The sequence below is a fragment of the Aphis gossypii genome, chromosome 1, assembly GCF_020184175.1.
Source record: "Aphis gossypii isolate Hap1 chromosome 1, ASM2018417v2, whole genome shotgun sequence".
NCBI lineage: Eukaryota > Metazoa > Arthropoda > Insecta > Hemiptera > Aphididae > Aphis > Aphis gossypii.
The window spans coordinates 39,830,317-39,852,225 of NC_065530.1; the positions used below are offsets into that span (position 1 = coordinate 39,830,317).

The 21,909-nt window shown below is 25.8% G+C and overlaps 2 protein-coding genes across 2 annotated transcripts in view; both read left to right on the forward strand.

Moving 5' to 3' along the window:
* Window positions 1-7,689, forward strand: LOC114128740 (uncharacterized). Its single transcript, XM_027993318.2, is given in 13 exon segments — window positions 1-668; window positions 1,415-1,635; window positions 2,181-2,398; window positions 2,676-2,770; window positions 2,897-3,090; window positions 4,173-4,226; window positions 4,228-4,337; window positions 5,298-5,466; window positions 5,746-5,939; window positions 6,297-6,438; window positions 6,514-6,706; window positions 7,346-7,488; window positions 7,576-7,689. Coding segments are annotated over 13 exon segments (2,136 nt in total). The 5' UTR covers window positions 1-379.
* Window positions 7,576-21,909, forward strand: part of LOC114128737 (O-acyltransferase like protein-like) — a 20,874-nt gene continuing 6,540 nt past the window's right edge. Inside the window, exons 1-4 of the mRNA XM_027993313.2 lie at window positions 7,576-7,685; window positions 11,025-11,270; window positions 18,340-18,560; window positions 20,672-20,889. Coding sequence (XP_027849114.2) covers window positions 11,033-11,270; window positions 18,340-18,560; window positions 20,672-20,889 — 677 coding nt within the window. The 5' untranslated portion in view covers window positions 7,576-7,685; window positions 11,025-11,032. The remainder of the gene's footprint in view (window positions 7,686-11,024; window positions 11,271-18,339; window positions 18,561-20,671; window positions 20,890-21,909) is intronic.

A 21,909-nucleotide genomic window follows, 5' to 3' on the forward strand; every position in this document is an offset into this window, starting at 1 on the left:
AATATCTGACTCATATAATTACGTATGTTGGCAATCACGACTGGACGATAAGCATATAATATAACACTACATAATTATTTGTACGAGTATGATCTATCAATCGATTAACGCATTCTACTATAGTACATCGAGTTGTATTTTTTCAAAAAAAAGTTGCTTGAATGAAAATCGTTTTAAAATATTAAAGTTTGATGTTTTTACAAAAATATTAAACATTCAAGTTTGATAACTTTTTTTTTTTTTTATCAATCTGTAGTGCGCAAAAGAAAATTTACAATGGTGCCCTAGCTAGTGGCGGGTACGCATTTATCGACCGTTGAAGAGAGAACGACAGTGCGGAGTCGAAATAAATTATATATAATAAAAAGTTAATACTCGTATGTCGGTCACGATGAATGTTGTCGGATTGCTCACACTATTGTTGGTCACTCAACTATCCGATGGTAAAATCGATGGAAATTCCTCGGTGGAGATTGAGCACTGTCAAATCGACCGTATTCCTGGCGTAGGAATCGCGGACGACGGTCTGCCGGGCCCGTGGATATCGGATCTCTTTCACCGAGCGCTCTTCAATTTCTCAATCAAACATGTCGGCAGCTCTGCTTGCAGGACTCAATCCGACATGTACGACAGACATTTGCAGAATCATACCAGTTGGGCAGTTAGAAGTGAGTACCAATTATATATAATATAATATAATGACCAACTGCGGTATAGTATACCTATACTATGTTATAAGCAAGTGTAAATAATTCATAGCACTTTATTATAATTATTGAGAACAATCCGAAAACCTATGAAAATAAAAACTGCAGTTGAAAAATGAAAATACTTATGCAATACCGTATTTCAACACAATCGATTTTTATCGTCCTAATTAAAATAAAATAATAAAATAATCTATAAATATAATTAATATTTAATTTTTTTTTCAAAATATTTTGTTTTTATTTGAGCTTCCATACTTATTTTGAGTTATCTATTTTCTTTCGATTTATATTGATAGAAATTAAAATTGTTGTTTCTTAGACAGAAAACTCATCAATTTAGTACGAAATTTTCCATTACAATGACGTATTTAATGTTGATGCAGAGTACCTATATAGTTTAATGAGAAAAGATGATTAAAATGGCGATTTCACCCTTGGGCTTTTTTCTTTTAGAATGATTTGTTTAATATTTTTAATTTCTTTAAAACTGGCACTTCTGTTGCCTTTATAATAGTTTAATAGTCTCAACTCTGCAGATAATACATTAGATTGACCAAATTTATTATTATAGATTATTATATAGAAACATAAAAAATAAAAATAAATTCTGATTTAATAGAAACGGTCATGTACTTACTATATTATTATAACCCGTTGACTTATAAAAATTATACTTATATAGTTGAATCTTACTTAATATTCAGTGTCGGAATCTTGGAACCGATATCCGATCGGCTTATTAGCAGGCAACAGGTATGATATGGGAATTTACGACGAATGTGTTGACGTGGGTTATCCGGTGATAGGACAGTATTGCTTGTCTGATATAAAACTAAAACCATTGGCAGCCAAAGATTACAGTTTCAACAGAACGCTGGATCTAGATGATTTCGGGAACAAAAATGCCTGGAAAACTGTACTTGGAGTACGTAAATTCAAATACTTACCTAAATACTATTAATCATTTTTAAATATTTAATCTATTTTAAATATAAAAATTGTACATTAATAATATTATAAAGTATCTACGGCCACCTATATAATATCTTAAATCTTGATCTTTCAAATTGTCCATGACACAATTTGAATACACATTATATTACAATAAACACATAGGAACACAAATACAAACCATTATATTATATATTAGGTATAAAACATATACACTATACAGTATACATAATAATATTATGTCTGATTTTAAATATACTCAACACAGTGAGAACTACTTAATTATAATTATTTTGTTTTTAAGTAAACAAAACCAACTTCTGATCATAAAAATTGTATATTTCTCTTAGTATTATAAATGTATAACCATAATGATTTTAGAAAATATAACCAATATAACCGTTGATAAGATCGGTGAATATAAACACATTCTGTATTATTTTAAATATACTTACTATCTATTCAAACTACTTATGGAAGTACAATTAATATTGCTTACTGAGGATTTTACCGTTTCAGTGGGGTGATTATTTGGATAAAGTGCATCGAAATGGGTTGAATTTAGGAATATGTATTCCAAATTCATGTTCGGCGTTAGACCTACAGACTTCAATGCAAAATGAACTAGACAGGGTGTTCTCTCCAGAAGGGATCAAGGCCATTGTCAGAGTGGATCCAATAATGTGCACAATCGGGGGAGACATGTATCCCTATGATAAAAACTTCTATTTCACCAGGTCATTCAATATTATTATTGTTTAATAATTATTGTATTTTATTATTAGTATATCCATAATCTAAAATACTTGCAATGTCGATAAACGTCTGAAGCATACAATTTTTTCCTAGTTTAAGGTTTCGGAGATAATTCTAACGATTAACAGGTACAGGCATAACAGTACACATTTATCGACATAATAATAAGATTGTGTTAAGATAGAAGATAGAACCTACAATTACTAGGTATATGTGTAAGATAAGCACGTTAATTTGTTTGTTGTTATATTTTTTCAGCATATTTTTGTTAATGCTTGTTTTGATTTGTTGTGGAACAACATTGTATCATTTCATAAGAATATCATACAATAAAAATCCAAAAGAAACCCCCAGTGAGTGATATGATTTAATAGAAACAATAATTTTAATTTATGCAGACAATATGTTAAACCAAATTTGTCAAAATTCTGTGCATTGTTTGTTGTATAATATTAAAATTTATTTTATATTATTTACAGATGAAAGTGTTGGTTTATTTTGCGAAACATTTTCATTGATTAATTCAAGCAATGGATTATTAAAATTCGATAAGAACAACGAATTGAATTCATTGTATGGTTTTAAAGTATTAATGATGATGATGATTTTATTATGTCACAGTTTATTTTATTCATTCTCAAATCATCCATTCAATCCTAAATTTGTAGAAAGTGTAAGGAAAAAAACATTTTAAACATAATTTATTATAAGAAATAAGATATAGTTGCGCATTGTATTTAAAATTTAAAGCTTAAAGTAAAATATATTACGTTATACAAATCACCCGATTCAACGCAGAAGTTGATTAACTTAAAAATGGTTAATTACTTCATAATCTATAATAGACTTTATATAATATGTATGTCTACAGAAATGCTTTAGTTTAGATTTTTAATTAGAAATTAAAATTTGTGTTTACTAATATTAAATGATATTAAATATTTAAAGTGGATTTATGAGTGTACATAATACATATATTATTATTTTTTAGAAACGGAGCGGATCCGATGAATTCATTAGTTTAAAATATTATGCTTATCCGAGTGTGTAAAAACGAAAATGTACCTATTCGAAAAAATGATTACTTACATATTTCATTTTGAAGTTTGTTTCGTGTAGAAAATTTGATTTAGCTTAGAATCTAACCAGAACTATCAGAAATTTTAAAGATTTAGATGCTTAAATTAAAAATTTTTAGTATTTTACCAAATAACCCGTAAAAACACATAAAAAAGGAATTTTTATGAAAATTCGGTTTTCTCAAAACAAACTCTGGGATAACTCAAAAAAAATATATATATATCTGTAGATAGTTCCTTTTTATACATAATGTTTATATGATAATTTTCCAAATATAATATAATTTTAAAAATATTCTATCTCTTCTTAAACTATTTATTATAAAAATTAATAACTTTCAATTTTTAAAAAATTTTTTTTTTAAATATCGTTAAGTGATTATTTAATGCGTAAAATGGTTGAAAATCGATTACTAAGTTTTTCATAACTTGGAATTAATAATTGTACATTTATTAATTAAAAATAAAAATTTACAATTTTGTTTGACAAGTGTTTAATTGTTTAGAATTTGAATTTTGACAATATCCGTAAAATGTTGAAAATGTTGTTATTAAAAATATCATTTTTGTTATTATAATATCAATATATTATTCATCATAGCTCTGCTCAGAATCTATATAAAATTAAATTTAAAAAAGTAAACATCATTAATAATTAGTTCTACAACAATTACAGATATATGTAAATGGACCAGATAGTTTATTAATTTTGGGAAATATAGTCGATCCGTTTTTTTTTTGTAAGCGGATTCCTTATGTACCTGAATATGTCTAAATCATTTCAAAAATCTGAAAACGGATTAAAAAAAATTATTTCAGCAATCATCAACCGTATGTTGAGGTGAGTTATAACGACTAATTTAAAAGTGGATAAAATGTCACAAGTTTTCGAACTAAGCTTATATTTATCTGAAAAATCAATATTCATAGTCAATTATAATATTTGATTTTTATCATTTTGTTAACACCTCGGTTTGTGACCTTTATTTAAAATATGCAGACAGCTCTATGAATTCATATTATTTTTATTATTTTTTTCGATATGGGAGGGGGTATCGAGTGGGATATTTCCTAGTTCCAACTGAATCTGTTTTTTTTTTTTAATATTTTTAAAAACATCTTTTAACTCACCATTTCAAATTTTTTAATTTTTAATTTTACATTAATACAGGTTTGTTTAATAGATAACAAATTAAGTGTTTTCTTTGGGTGGAGGTTACCAGTTCGAATACGGTTTGTTCGAACGTCATATGTTCGAATGTAAGCTAATCGAATGGTCATATGTCAAAAATGTATTGTGTAATATGAAAGATTGAGTGTTAGAAATAGTAAAATATTAAAAATATTTGTAATTTTGTCAATCCTAAAAATTAAATATTAAGTATTTTGTTAACATATTAATAGTTAGATTCCTATTTTACATATTTAAATTAAAATATAAAAATAGGTATTAAAAAATTTATCATTCATAAAAAAATTCATACATTACATTTTCAACCGTATGTTGAGGTAAGTTATAACGGCTAATTTAAATGTGTATAAAATGTCACAGCAAGTTTTCGAACTAAGCAATATTTATCTGAAAAAATTAATTATCATAATCAATTATAATATTTAATTTTTATCAGTTTGTAAATAGGTACCTCGGTTTGTGACCTTTATTTAATACATTCACACAGTTCTACGGATTCTTATTATTTACATTTTTTTTTTTTTTTTGGTATTGAGGGGAATACTTCCTAGTTCCTACTGAATCTGGTTTTTTTTTTTTTAATATTTTTAAAAGTCTTAAATCTTGTAGATTGTTACCGGCGTATTGCATAATGATGGCAATCACATCGCATATCTTACCACATCTTGGAAACGGACCGCTGTGGCCAAAGATGATATGGGAAGAATCTGAAATTTGCAAAAAATATTGGTGGACCAATTTGTTGTTCATAAGCAATTTTATTGATATTAAATATGGAGTAAGATGTGGCTTAATATTATTTTTCTATAATTGATTTTTATAAAATATGGATTTATTGATCTTTTTGTGTCTTCGTCAAAGGTGTTTATTGTGTTTATAGAATATGTAAGAGTTTAGATTAAAGATTAAATATTATAATATAGACAAAAATAATCATAGGTACATTTTTATAAATTATACTTGCAGATTATAAATTGGTTGTATATGAATATTTAACTATACCTACTATTTTTATATATTTTATGTCGAATTTAAATGACTAAATTTGATATTACAGTGTCTCATAGTAAACTATTATGTGTCTTGTGACGTTCAGTTTTTCATCATTGGAGTCATAATTGTTTACGCTTACATGAAAAACACTAAATACGGAATCAGATTACTCGCTTCGATACTGAGTTTGTCGTTATTCGTACCGTTTCTAGTAACGTTTTTGACGAAAAGATTTGGAATAGATATGTTATATATTACGTAAGTAAAATGTAATATTATAATTATTAATAAGAGATACTACTAAGGTACTTATAATTTCTTAAGAAATCGTAAACACGAACAACTACTACAGTACCTAGGTGAATTATTCAAACATAAAAAATATTTAGAAATTAAATAGTATTACTTGTTTACTGTGTCATAAGAAGATTTTAAGCCTATAGATACTTAGTACATATAATACAATTTCTAGGTACCTATCTGTTTAAGCCATCGCTGTAGCGACTAGCGAGTCATGATGATTTTAACCTGATTTGACTAATAAAATTATAGATTATATAGTTACTAGGTGTTTATAGAAAATAACTTACTTATTAAATGTAAAACTTACTTCAGTTATATAGAAAACTTTAGAATTTTCATGTCTTCAAATAAGTCGTACAGATTAAGTTATATGCGAGCCACACCGTTCTTTAGTGGTTTAGCTACGAGCATTATCGTAGAAAAGTTGAAAGAAAAAAAAGTAATACTTTCACGCGTAAGTATTTATTTTTACTATTTACCCACAAATTAATATATTTAAAAAATTTAACATCATCAATTTTGTACATAGATCACAGTCTATGGCGGGACTTTCATTGTTTTCGTAATTTGTATTAGTGCTCAGCTTTATGGTACTAAATTTTACACTTGGCAGAGACATTATTATCCGTTGGAACATGCTCTGTACAAAGTCGTCAATAATTGTACGTTGACGGTATTGTGCATGTGGTGTTTCATTTGCTTTTTCACGTTTGGATATTATGGTAATATAAATTGGATTATAAAAATAGATCTTAATTGTTTTACTGATATTATAGGGAGCTAATGTGCGAAAATGGTTAATACTCACATCACTAAAATATAGTAAACGATATCGACTTTTGTAAATTATTCGTAGGTCAATTGTTAATACTAATACAAAACATAATAATAATATGAAAGCCATTCTTTATTTATTATGATTTAATAATAATAATAATAATATAATATAGTGAATATTGTATTCATAAATTGTTATTCTTAGTGATTATTATTATAGGATACCGATATAGGGCCTTCGAAAATATTAGGGTTAACCCGTACAGTTTATCTTGGCCATCTGCTGACGTCACAAACTATCATCATCGTTGGCATTACCATTGATTATAAATAATAGTATTTATAATCAATAGTATTACTTTACATTAAACATTTACAAACGTATCTTTTTTTATAAAACAACATTCAACTAGGTATTTAATCATTTAATGCTTAACTATTATACACTATACACCACGAACGAATTAAATTCATACGATGCATATAATATAAGTAGATATACCTATTGCATAATGTACTTCCGTAATTCGTAATTATAAATAAGTGATAGGTATAATTTATTCTAACGCTGTATTATTTTACAGGCCCCTTTAGACATGTACTCAACAACAGACTTGTAATGGTTTTGGGAAGACTTTCGTATTCAGTTTTTATGGTAAACATCACTGTCATTATGGTGTCTCGGAGTTCACTAAGATTGCCGTCTTACCTTTCGGTAAAATCCTTGGTAAGATATATAGTACCTAATCCATTTTTTCTATTGGATAACGTTTATGTGACATGGAACTTATTGGTACATTGTATGTGTTTTTAGACTGACAATTGGATAACGGATACATTTAAGTGTTATCTGATTGCCTTACCATTATACTTAGTAGTCGAAGCGCCATTCAATAAAATTATTAAACGATGGATTAGACTAGGGTAAATATAACTGTTTTATTCTGTATGAAAAAATTTGTTTTTTTTTAGTTAAAAAAAAAGTAGGAAATGTTAAATATCTACCTTGCATAAATTGAATATACTAAAACAGTTGATTTGAAAATAAAAAAATTCCATAATATATTACGCTATTATTTTTTTATTTTTACCATATTATTTATACAAACTATCAAATAAATTGTGTGTTATGTAATTAAAGTGTTATGGTTTCCATCCACTATTCCAAAAAAAAAAATCAATTAGTCTATAGTATCTGTGGTTTAATTAATGAAATGGTGTTTTATTAAAAAATGTATAAACTCTAATAATATGTGAATACTGCAGATTTCAAATACACTATACCTATATGACTATATATGGTTTTTCCAAGTGGTTGTATACTTCACCAATTTTATTCTAGAAATGAAGTTGTACATATTTGTTATTTCTCATCATTGTTAATTAATTGTGATTGAAAGATTAATATTCTTCCCCAGCTAGTGTTCTTCAATAAGCTATAATAATGTTAGCCTCAGGATCTACCTATCTATATTTCTTAACTTCTAATAGTGATAGTTATAGTTACCTAATGTTTTTCTCATATTAAATAATGTTGTTTAATTAAATTTTACATTAATTTACTATCTCAATGACCTTTTAATTTTTATATTGTAAGTGCTATTTTTAACTGTCAATGTTTGTATTTTTTTTTTATTGTAGGTACCTACCTATATAGAATTTTGGTTCATTAAATTAAATAAATAAATATACGTACAACCTACTCAAAAAAGATAATTTTAATATTTTTTATCGTGTATCATAATGTATAAAATAATAAATATTCATTTTATTTATTTTAATACATCAATAAGAAGTATTGTATTACGTAATTGTATATTATATTCAGTTAACCCACACTATTATTATTACGTAGACTACCTATTATGTAGATACAATATAAAAGTTACCTACGAACATTTTAGCATCTAACTCAGATAATATATCGATATTTATAAAATAAAATCACCATTTAAATCTAATGTGATGGATGCAACGAAATACTAAAAAATTTTAATTCTATAAAAAATTAAGTACCTGCAAATAGTGCAATTGCATTACGAAAACTTCACTTCTAACAACTATTGATATAGAAATACACTAATTATAGGTATATAAATTACAACAATTCGCTTTACAGTTTGATTCTATTACTTACTAAAATATGAAAATGACATAATATCTTTTATTGATATTAGATTTATTGAGAATTTGTCATTTTCTAGATAATATTTTTACCTTTAAATATGATAATAGATAAATTTTCTCTAATATTAAATCTAACAACACAAAATATGTTTTGCTGAATGCAAATTTGTTATGATGTATGTTAGTAAGACAAAGACAACACATGTGAGTTTAGCGTCCTCGTGAAAAATATAAAAATTAACAAGTAAAAAGCGCAGCTAACAATTTTTAGTATTACCTAAGGGCCCCTTGATTAGATTGCAGACTGGCCCTTTTGACGCCAGTCTGACCCTGGACTACGCTCCTCCCCAAATGAAATAAAAAATATGATTTTATGACATAAATACAAATTATATTAAAATATTTTATTATTGCGCCCCCTCCTTAGAAAATTTCTGGATCCACCCCTGCTACTTTCAGTGAATTCAACGATGTATGTTTAAATATTTTATTTTGTTACACCTCGGTTATTTGAATGTTTAGTTAAATGTATTCATCATCGTAATCCAAATGTAAATCTTAATTATAAATCGTTTCATTACCTATAAGATGGGAATTTCCTGAGTGTAACCATATTATAGTGATAATATTTGTTTTGTGCATACAGAAATAATAATAGTATTTATTAAAGTGGTTTACGATTTATTTTAATGTATTTTAATAATTATATAAATGATGTGCGAGATTAAAAAATAATTGTTGTTAATGTGTTATTACTTTTTTCTAATATTATGGATAGTTTATTAGTATGTATAGGTACCTATAATAATGTTTAAATGTTCGAGAACTTGTTTTTTTTCAATATAAAGCTATATTAGCATTAACTCAATGTTTAATATCTGTAGCAAAAAATCAAAATGCCATACATTTTTATGTTTATAATTCGAATCTTATACTATATTGACGCAGGTGACTACTTGACAATAATATTATTATGGTGGTGTATTGTTTTCCTGTAAGTTGAAATCACACAGATGTGCTCTAGCTGTAGCTATGAAACATTAATAAAATTATATTATTTTAATAATCATTAGCCGAGGTAAATAAGCTACCATTGGTAATTATTTAAAAACTAAATAAAGTACATCAATATTATTATATGATATTATAGTGAAAATATTATATTTTCTTCGGATGGGAGTAATAGTTTTGTAAAATATATGATGCAAAGGTTACACATGAAAAGCGATTTACTGTTTTCATTATTAAAAACGTCTTACGTCAAACATTTAGTTTGGTTTCAAATATTACTGTTCCAAAATAAGCTATACCATTTATATATCTATATGTATAAATATATAGGTAATTGTTCATTTCATATGTTTTATTAACTTTTACTTATTTTATAATTTAAATTATATCTATCTGTATAATTTCGCGTTTTAAAATAAAATATTAGAATTTATAATTATTGTTGTATTTTTAAAAAGCTATTTTTTTTTTATAATTTTTAAGATATAGCCACATTTATTTAATAGGTTTTTAAAACATATAATTGTCTGAATAATTGGGTTTACCGCGAAACTTCCTGCGTACGTATTTCCTGTGCATAATGTCTCGGTGATCTTGGCAAAATAAACTCCTCGAGCAATTTATCCCGGGACTTTGTGATAAACTCCGCCCACTTACCTGTTGCCGTAGACAAACTCGTATTGATAGATTTACTTATTAGCGCATCATTACAGATTATTCCATCACACACATTACGACCGCGCGTGTGACAAATCATAATAATATTGTGAGTGTCGCACGCATTTTATAGTATTAAGTAGATTTTCGACAGTTCATTTTTTTTGTTTTTAAACGCCCGCCGCGGTCGTAAATTAGAATTGTCAATAATTTGCAATACAATAAATAGGTCGATGCGATTTTCGGTATAATATTATACGAGTGTTTAAATTTATAACCGAGTATTGTCCGCCGTATATCTGTGCTTATTCTTACCGCAGTTACAGTTATTGTACCAGGCGTAAGAAAATTCATCGGTGATATTATAATATAATCTAAACAGCGTAAAATATAGAGAAACGATCTTCAGCGGTGCAGAGAACAAAACATATAAAAAAAAAATATATATATATATATATTATATCGTAAAGATCAGTATGTCGATCGCGATTGCCGTCGGATTGCTCGCGATATTTTTGGCCGCCGGATCATCCGATGGGCAAGTCCAACCCGAAGTGGTTGTCGCTGATGATCTGCCAGAAGCGTGGATATCCAAGCTTTTTTATCAGGCCCTCGCCAACTTCACCGTTCGGGACGTCGGAAGTTCCGCTTGTCGGATCCAATCTAACTTGTACGATAGACATTTGCGAAATCACACAAGTTGGGCGGTCAGAAGTGAGTATAATCGCTCTGATTGTGTAATATTCAACTGTACTATAGTAAATTATTGAATGGTATAGATTTGTTCTATTTTATGTCCTAATATATCTATGGAAAATCAATCCAATTATTATTTTTTTAAATTGTGTAATCAGTATATATTATAAGTAATTATATTTAATTACGGCAAAAATATTTTTGTGCAATTTGACTTTTAATGCATTTTTTTAAATTTATTTTTTTCAAACACTAATAATAATAGTAATTACATATAATGTAATTAAGTTTTTTTTATTTAAAGAATCATATCAAAATTAAATAAAAATTTACTAACCTATGTTTTTCATTTTTGAAAATAATAATATTAAGTTGGCAAAATTTAAAAACACTTCACCAAAAGATCATCTTGTTATATTTTGTAGTGTGTATATTTTTATAGTTAAGTTTTCAGAACTATTTAAAACTAGTTATATTAGTATTAACTATGATTATTAATTAAATTAATTAATTAAATAATTAACTAAACAGGTTGGTAATACGTCTATTATAATTCTGAAAAAAAAGTTTATTTTTAAATGTCAGTATCAAATCAAAAATATTATTTTTGCTAATAAAAATACATTTAATATTATTATAGATATTAAAAAAAAACCCAGCTCTAACTTAGTAAATTGTTACTTAATTTTAGATAATATTTAAAATCAATTTTAAAAATGTAATTTTACAGATTTGTTTCTTTATTTATGTTTTTAAATAAAATGATTTATTAATTATTTTTAAAATAACAGGAATCGAATTAAAAAGTATTATGTATTTGATATATTGTGAAGATATTTAGGACAATATGTGAAATTTGATTAGTTACCATTAGTACCTTGTCCAATAACTCATCTCATTTTAAATTTTAAAACGGCCTTTGATTGATACGTAACGGTCTCCAATCAAATACATTTATTCGGTAATCATAAATCGGCTCCCGAGAGTATTTAACTATAATAATATACATATTATATATAATATTATTATTTTTTTTTTGTCTATTGTTGTAATTCATATTTTTTGGACTTATTGTATGTTATATATATATGGGATAATATTCAAAATACTGCAATTTATTTTCTGTATTTATTACTTTTTTGGTACCTATCGGTAATAAAATGGACAATATAATATACAAGTCATATAACATATTCGATTACTAAAACTCGTTGCTGTTGATGTCCAAATACATTGAATTATTTAATTTCGTGAAGTAAATACATCCGTGAATGGTTTCATCAAGAATAGTATGACAACTTCGCAGATTATATTTAATGGTATGTATTAAGACTACGACTTTGTGTGGTTTGCCCGAATTAGGAAATTATGGCCTTAAACTCCGCGTCAGTACGTTTCCGTAACTTGGGTAAACCATCGATCAGGTGATCGAGTATCATTTTTATATCGTTCTATGATATAAGTAATATATATTTTATACATTTTAAAATGGCCAACTGATTTTAGAGCTTTTTAAGATATTTTTAGACATTTGGAACTTTGGATTGTTTTTATTTTTATATAATATTAACAATGTTTATGTAATAACGATGATCCGTGTAAATACACGTGAAAATAAATTATTATAATAATTAATAATATGCAATTATTTTCTATGAAAATTAATTTAACCTATCGTATTACTAATAGTAAAATAAATTACCATATAAATATATAATAAAGATATATTATATCGTTTTATTAATATACCTAGGCTCACTATCTTCGCTAAGAATCATTTTTCTTATGCAATAATTTATCTTTGAATTCAAATTTAACACATCCATTACAGCGACTTATTCAATAACGAGGTAAAATCGTCATCTATATTATAGGTCATTGGTGATGGAACGTTGGATTTTATTTTCAAATGTTTGAATTTCGTTTAATTCCGGTTTTTTTTTGTATTAACCCATATAAAACTAATATAAAATATTTAATATGTTTAAAATTTGGTCTGTAAATACTTTATAAATTAAAAATAAAATAAATAAAATTATACTGCTTAATTTGAATAGTGGTTCCAACCTGTGATAAGAATAATCATATTAATCAAGTATAATATAAAATTAGACTCGATCATTCACCTAATATGCTCATTTATATTTTTACTTAAATAATGAATACATTCAAATTCTGATTTTTGGAGCTTTTAATTATATAGTTATAAACTAAGCACCGTATTTTCAACTATTTAGACTTTTTATATCATTTTATAAGTTTCTTGTAGTGATATAAACATACATTTTTTAACTGAGTAAATGAGTTGGAAATGATAATCAACTGTTTTAACTACATAGTATCGTTAAGTAAATTAATTTTTTTTAAATGTTGAGAAATCTAAATTAGCGATTAGTATTTCAGATATTAAATGTATATAATATTTCTTAAAAGTGGTTTTATAAGAATATAAGAATATAGAAAAACCATAATATTGAATTTAGTATTTGTTTTATACCAGGATAATTTTTATAAATAGGTATAATAATATTACATTATTACGTAATAAGGTTAATTACAAAAAATTTGTAAATTTGTAAAATTGTAATCAAAATACTGCCATATTTTTTAAACAATAAAGTCTTAAAAGCAAATTACAAAAAAAACATTTTTATTCAATTCAATTACGCCCATGTCGCCAATCTCTAGTTACGGCACTGATCGTCATATGATTCCAGATAGTGTATAATTTTTAGGTTGGTAAATTCCCCACTTAATTCGTTGACTATTTCTTTACACCATGGGTATCATTTAATCATTCGATTTTCCGAGAATAGGAATTGGTTTTATAAAAAATATTTAATATGTTTAAAATTTGGTCTGTAAATACTTTATAAATTTAAAAATAAAATAAATAAAATTATACTGCTTAATTTGAATAGTGGTTCCAACCTGTGATAAGAATAATCATATTAATCAAGTATAATATAAAATTAGACTCGATCATTCACCTAATATGCTCATTTATATTTTTACTTAAATAATGAATACATTCAAATTCTGATTTTTGGAGCTTTTAATTATATAGTTATAAACTAAGCACCGTATTTTCAACTATTTAGACTTTTTATATCATTTTATAAGTTTCTTGTAGTGATATAAACATACATTTTTTAACTGAGTAAATGAGTTGGAAATGATAATCAACTGTTTTAACTACATAGTATCGTTAAGTAAATTAATTTTTTTTAAATGTTGAGAAATCTAAATTAGCGATTAGTATTTCAGATATTAAATGTATATAATATTTCTTAAAAGTGGTTTTATAAGAATATAAGAATATAGAAAAACCATAATATTGAATTTAGTATTTGTTTTATACCAGGATAATTTTTATAAATTAAAAATTTATGAAATATGTCGTAATCTCGAAAATTTGCAAGTAATTATGTTGTTGAAAAATCATAAAAATGTTTGTGTTCATATTTAAGGTTAAAAAATTTAATACTAATTTTTCCATAAGTTTTCCTTCAAATAGCTATAGAGAAAACTCGAAACAGTATTATAGGAAAAATTTTATGAATGTTTGAATTTTTAATTTTTACGAAATCACGTAACGATAACTATTAATTATCCTCAAACGATTTTAAATATTTGTTATTATTCAAACAGTGTAAGTTGTAGAGACTTGAAAATTTCGCCAGTTATTTAGATTGGCATTTTCTTTACATGATTTCAAACTTTCAAAATATTTCGCTTAATGCTATTTATAGGCATTTATAATTGTTATAATCAATATTTAATTACACTGTGTAACTCTAAACAGTTCTCAAACTATAATTAAGACATATTTGTAGAAATTGATTTGGTGGAAACGATAATCGAACCTTTTCGTTTTGGCGGAAACGATACTTGCCGGAAACGAAAATCAAGTTTTTTGACGGACACGACTGACGCCCGATAAAAAACTCGCTCAAAATCACGTTTTTTTTATGTATATCTAAAATAGTAAAATGGTTTATCATTGAATTCTAATTTAACATAATATTTATCACCTATAATCTATATGTATTTATGGCTACTGAATCATTTTCTATAAGCTTAAAATATTACGTTCACGATCTCAGCCTGGTTATAAAATAACCAATATTATGAATATTATAAATATAATAATATAAATAATTAGGTGTTAATACATTAAAATTCTTCGGTTTAATTATCAGAAAATAAATCATGGTAACTGATTGAACATTGCGTTTTTATTTAAATAACAATATTGTCGTAGAAGATTCTAATATTTAATCATAGGTATTTATTGAACATTTTTAAAATTTTAACGTAACATAATATTAAGTGTGCGTTTAAACTTTAATTGTGTGTTGGTCTATGGTCGTTGGTAATTTACAGAAATATTATTCACTTTACTTTTTTTATAATTCATCTGATACCAATCAATAAGCAAATTTAATTGTATATTCTTTACACTTCAAAACCAGTTTGTTATAAATTGTCGTCAGCGCCGTAACTACCTTCGTGGCGCCCTTGGAAAATTTTATTTTGACGCTTTTTTTTGTTTTATTTCATAAGTATCTATAATTTTTATAAATAGGTATAATAATATTACATTATTACGTAATAAGGTTAATTACAAAAAATTTGTAAATTTGTAAAATTGTAATCAAAATACTGCCATATTTTTTAAACAATAAAGTCTTAAAAGCAAATTACAAAAAAAACATTTTTATTCAATTCAATTACGCCCATGTCGCCAACCTCTAGTTACGGCCCTGATCGTCATATGATTCCAGATAGTGTATAATTTTTAGGTTGGTAAATTCCCCACTTAATTCGTTGACTATTTCTTTACACCATGGGTATCATTTAATCATTCGATTTTCCGAGAATAGGAATTGGTTTTATAAAAAATATTTAATATGTTTAAAATTTGGTCTGTAAATACTTTATAAATTTAAAAATAAAATAAATAAAATTATACTGCTTAATTTGAATAGTGGTTCCAACCTGTGATAAGAATAATCATATTAATCAAGTATAATATAAAATTAGACTCGATCATTCACCTAATATGCTCATTTATATTTTTACTTAAATAATGAATACATTCAAATTCTGATTTTTGGAGCTTTTAATTATATAGTTATAAACTAAGCACCGTATTTTCAACTATTTAGACTTTTTATATCATTTTATAAGTTTCTTGTAGTGATATAAACATACATTTTTTAACTGAGTAAATGAGTTGGAAATGATAATCAACTGTTTTAACTACATAGTATCGTTAAGTAAATTAATTTTTTTTAAATGTTGAGAAATCTAAATTAGCGATTAGTATTTCAGATATTAAATGTATATAATATTTCTTAAAAGTGGTTTTATAAGAATATAAGAATATAGAAAAACCATAATATTGAATTTAGTATTTGTTTTATACCAGGATAATTTTTATAAATTATGAAATAATTATAGATAAAAAAAATTGTTAGAAACATTTTCAAATCATCATATTTCTTTGGTATTTCTAATACATTTTTATAGACCTATTGGCTATTATCCTTAGTACACAATGTTAAATAACTTCAACACTATACTTCTCCAAATTTATACATACAAGATAAATTTCAAATTTCAAAAACATCTTTAGGTCTACTGATTAATAATAATTTATCAATTTATATGAAAAATGGTATTCTCTTTTGAAATAAAGAAATAAGTACTGCATAGAATACTTCTTTAACTATTTAAAAATCTAAGTATTGACAAAATGGTCCTCGGGAATTCTTAAAAATGAAAACAATTAAAAATTGAATAAATTTATAAAAGAAGAAATAGCGGGGTTTCCACGATTATGGTGAATCTTCTGTACAATAGGTAATATGCTATACAAAAAAATGAAAAAATTCATTTTGATAACTTTTATTATCTCTTCAATAATGAATTTTTTTAAATCTCCGAAATATTTCTGAATTATTTAAATTGTTTTTTTACTTTACTTATTTATTTATAATCACATTATAAGTTCATAGTTATATATTATATGATTATAGTATATAATATACAAACATATACACAAACTTCTTCTCTATGTATAATTAGGATAAGATAAGTCTTATCAATAGGTATTTGAAAAAAAAAATGAAGAAATAAAAAAAATAATATTAATGCATAATATACTATTGTTGGAGATGTGGCATTTTATTTTAGTCTATAGTACAAATTATAATTTTCGGAATTTTATCTCAGTAACCTAGCTGCACCGGTGGTTTTGCCTTCAATATGGCCAATATTTTTATAATAAAAATGTAAAGTTTTAAAATTTAAATTAAATCCAGAAATATAATATTAATACAGAACGCTAAAATTATAATTATACTTCCATACCTATTACCTGTATTCAACTTTATTTTTTTGCAAATTTGAAGGTAAATAATATAATATCACATTATACAAAAGTGTATTTTTATAACTGATATTCACACAACTATAAAATATTGGATTCCTGAATGATATTAAATACTAATTGAATTTATTATTATTTTTAACAAGAGGTTTTATCTAAAAATACTTAGCTGGAATTTATGTTGTTTCTTAATATTTTAACCTTGTTAAGCCTGAATCGTTTTATATCACTTTCTCTCCATTGATTCTGCAGTGATTTACAGTGTGTTAATGGTAATTGCGAATAAAGTGTACGAAAGATTAAATCGTCTAAAGTGTAAGGTCATACTATCATTTAAGAAATAGCGACGTTTCTGGAGTATTTTTTAACGTTGTCGTGATATCCTCTCTTTGGTTTTTCTTAGTTAAACTTTATACTCAAGTATCTTAAATAATAATATTATACGACTGATGAAGAAATAGGCGTTTATAGTGATTCTTCAGTCTCTCTTTTAAATCTAAGGTTTACGCATCAACTTATGAATAAACGAATCAGCAGGATTTTGGAGAAACCTATTTATTATAGGCGTACGGTAAAGAGTCGTTAAATTGCATAACATTATTATATTAATACATCGTGTATCACAACTTATGAGTATCTCGTAATTTATCATACAAACGTGTGTAAGAAGTTTGAACCATTATTTTTCAGTGGCAGAATCCTGGGACCGATATCCGATTGGAATATTAGCAGGCAACACATACCACATGGGAATTTACGACGAATGCGTGGACGTACGTTATCCAGTAATTGGACAATATTGCTTATCTGAAATAAAATTAATCCCTCCGACAGACAGAGATTACAATTTCAACAGAACGGAAGATCTGGACGATTTCGGGAACAAAAATGCGTGGAAAACAGTACTCGGAGTATGTGCACCTAATCAAGTATTATTTACCTATTAAAGAATTTTTATAGCGCCAATATAAAATACATAAAATAGCACAATCCAATATATTATAAACCTATAGCCAAACCATATAGTACACAACTGAGTCCTTCAAATGTTTAATGGCAAAAATCGGTATAAATTACTGACCGATTTGACGATTTATATTTTATTGAACATGATTAGTGAGTTATATAATATAAGCATTAAACTAAATTATAAACACGAAGACTTAAAATAATATATAAATCAAAAGTTTAATATAGGTAAATATTGCAAAAACAAAAAAGTCTAAATCGTGCAACCAAATTAAAATTAGATTTTTTTTAAAATTTGTTTCATACACTATAGCAGTAAAACATAATATATTATCCGTGAATTTTTGTTGTGCGTTACCCATCACCATAATCGTATCGTAAATAAATAAATCGCATTAATAAAATATATATATGCATGAACTTATACTATTGTTGATAAACAACAATAGAGATGTTTGAACAAATTAAATTTTGTATAACAGTGTAGTATAAGATACCTACATATAAATATACAATACTATACATCATGCACCTATCAACAGTCAATCAATTTTCAACAGTTTATGATTACGTATATTATTATTATACATATTTTTAGATTCTACGCATTGGATAACTTTACAATAATGCGCGTTCTTTTAGTTTTAATTATTTTGTGTGTGTAATACATGTTTAATATAGTGAAATAAATCTTAAAATTTGATCTAGATAGTAGGTACTTTTAGAAGGACAAAAAAGGAAAAACTCCAATACTTCTTAAAATAATTGGGAGGTAAAAAATACAAACAATCATTAAAATGTTTATCTAACTTAGTGTCTTATCTATAAATTGCTCAAAATGTATAAAATATTTCAAAAATTATTATACCACTAGTTTAAAATCCTACTTCTTGTGTATGTTTTTCAAACTGTGTGTTATATTCGTTACCTATGAAATGGATTTCTGTCTGTATATTTGTTTGTCCTTTATGCATTCCTAAACGGCTGGACCGCTTGCCATGAAATTTGGTACAGATATATATTAGACCTATGAGCAGAAGATAGGCTAAGTTAAAAAGTGATAGGCCCAACCCCAGGAGATACTCAAACAGACATTTTTGTTTATAAATAGTAGCTATGAAATGGTTGTTTCCATGGCAACAAACAATGGGCAGAAATCTATTTTAAAATAAAAATGTTTAGTACCATGGACACAAATAATAATAATTATTATTGAAACTAATAGCAACCATCTCTATAAACAAAAATTTCCATAGTATATCTCAAAATGTCTGTTTGAATACCTCCTGGGGTTGGGCCTATCACTTTTTAACTTAACTTAGCCTATCTTCTGCACATAGGTCTATAACATCTCTGTACCAAATTTCGTCGCAATCGTTCTAGTCGCTTAGGAATGCATAAAAGATGAACAGACAGACAGAAATCCATTTTTGTATACCTACCTAGGTATACATAGATGGGTAGAAAATGTTAATATAAACTTTTGGCGAGTAGTCAAGAATCTATAGTTATTTGTTTTTTAATAAGAATAAAATAATAAAATAGATTTTATTAAAAACCGGATTAATGGACATATGTCAATTATTTTTTATCGTTTTGCCGAATTATTAAGAGTGTTATTTATTAATAAAATAAAATAATTTTCAATTACTTATTTCATAACATTTGATTAGGGCATTTAGTTTTTTTTTATATAGGTAATTAAACCGATATCGGACTTTATTGGCAGTAGTCGGTAGAACTTAAGTTTTATAAATACAATTTGTTTTTTTTACCGTAACATGTCTATTATCCGTAATATTGGACATTTGACTATTTAAATTTTTAAGATACAAGAAAACAAGAAAACAATTTTTTAATTTTAATTAACTTTAGGTGAACTAAACTATTTTGAATTTTTCATTTTTATTACCTATAATTTGAATTGTGAATCTTTTATATATTCGTAATAGTTATCATTTTGGAAAATTAATTATTTACGGAGGCCACATGTAAGAATAAACATGCTCTGTATATGATATTATATTAATTGTTGGATATTTTACTGTTTCAGTGGGGCAATTATCCTGATCAAGTGCAAAGAAACATTTTGAATTTAGGAATATGTATTCCAAATTCTTGTTCAGCATCAGATCTACAAACGACGTTGCAAAATACACTGGACACGGTATTCAAACCAAAGAACTTCAAGGCCATCGTAAGAGTAGATCCGATAATGTGCACTGTCAAAGGAGACATGTATCCCTACGACACACCTTTCTACTTGACCAGGTTATTTATAAGTATCAATTATATGATAATATTTTATGTCTACATATAATTCACAATTCACAATACCTAGAAATCTGAATTATTTTAAGTTAACAATTTTCTCTCTTAAAATATGTTAAATAATATTGTTGATATTAATTACAATTTTAACAAAGTGTATAATAATAGATAGGTGTATATATATATATATATATATATAATTAATCGTAATAATAAAATCTGGTTATGCTAGAATTTAATTACCTATCCGACATAATATGTTTATTATTATGTAGTAATAACTAATAACTATTAATAACTATAATACATTATCACTTCTAATAAAATATCCAAATTATTTTGAATAACGAGGCAATCACATTTTGCGTTATTTGATTTAAATTTTGGGAAATCTAAGGGTTTTAGTTTTTTTGATAAAAAAAAAATAAATAAACAAAGCGTCTAAAATTTGTCGGGTACTCGGATAGATAATCAGACTTTCAATTGGTTGTGTCTTAACTGTGATTGTAAAGGCATTTTGCATGTACGAATTAATAAATCACACGACTGAAATGAAGGTAAGCTAACTAGGATCCAAACAAAAACCATTAAAAGCAGAGGAAAATAATTTATAAATGAGAAAAAGTTATTAAAGCTGTATTTCACATTTTCGCTAATCACTTGCTAATTCCGGTTTCGATCTCGTCCTAAAGAACAAGCAATGTATTCTATAGTATTAGTATATAATATATGCTATATACACACTATGAAGATTAGAATAGTCTTCATGATACACACACATATAATATATAACACTATTGTTATAGTGGCTCTAGGTATCTGGCATGAAGATATTGTATAATAATAAATAACTTGAGCAAATCATTTTTGTACAATTTTGTTGCACTTGACCCTACAATGAGTACAAATTTAAAATCGATTTTGGCAAAAAAAAACAAACGTGGCACTTATAAAACGTAAATATTGATATGTAAATTAATCATAATATTATACCTACAATATTAATTGATTTACATTATG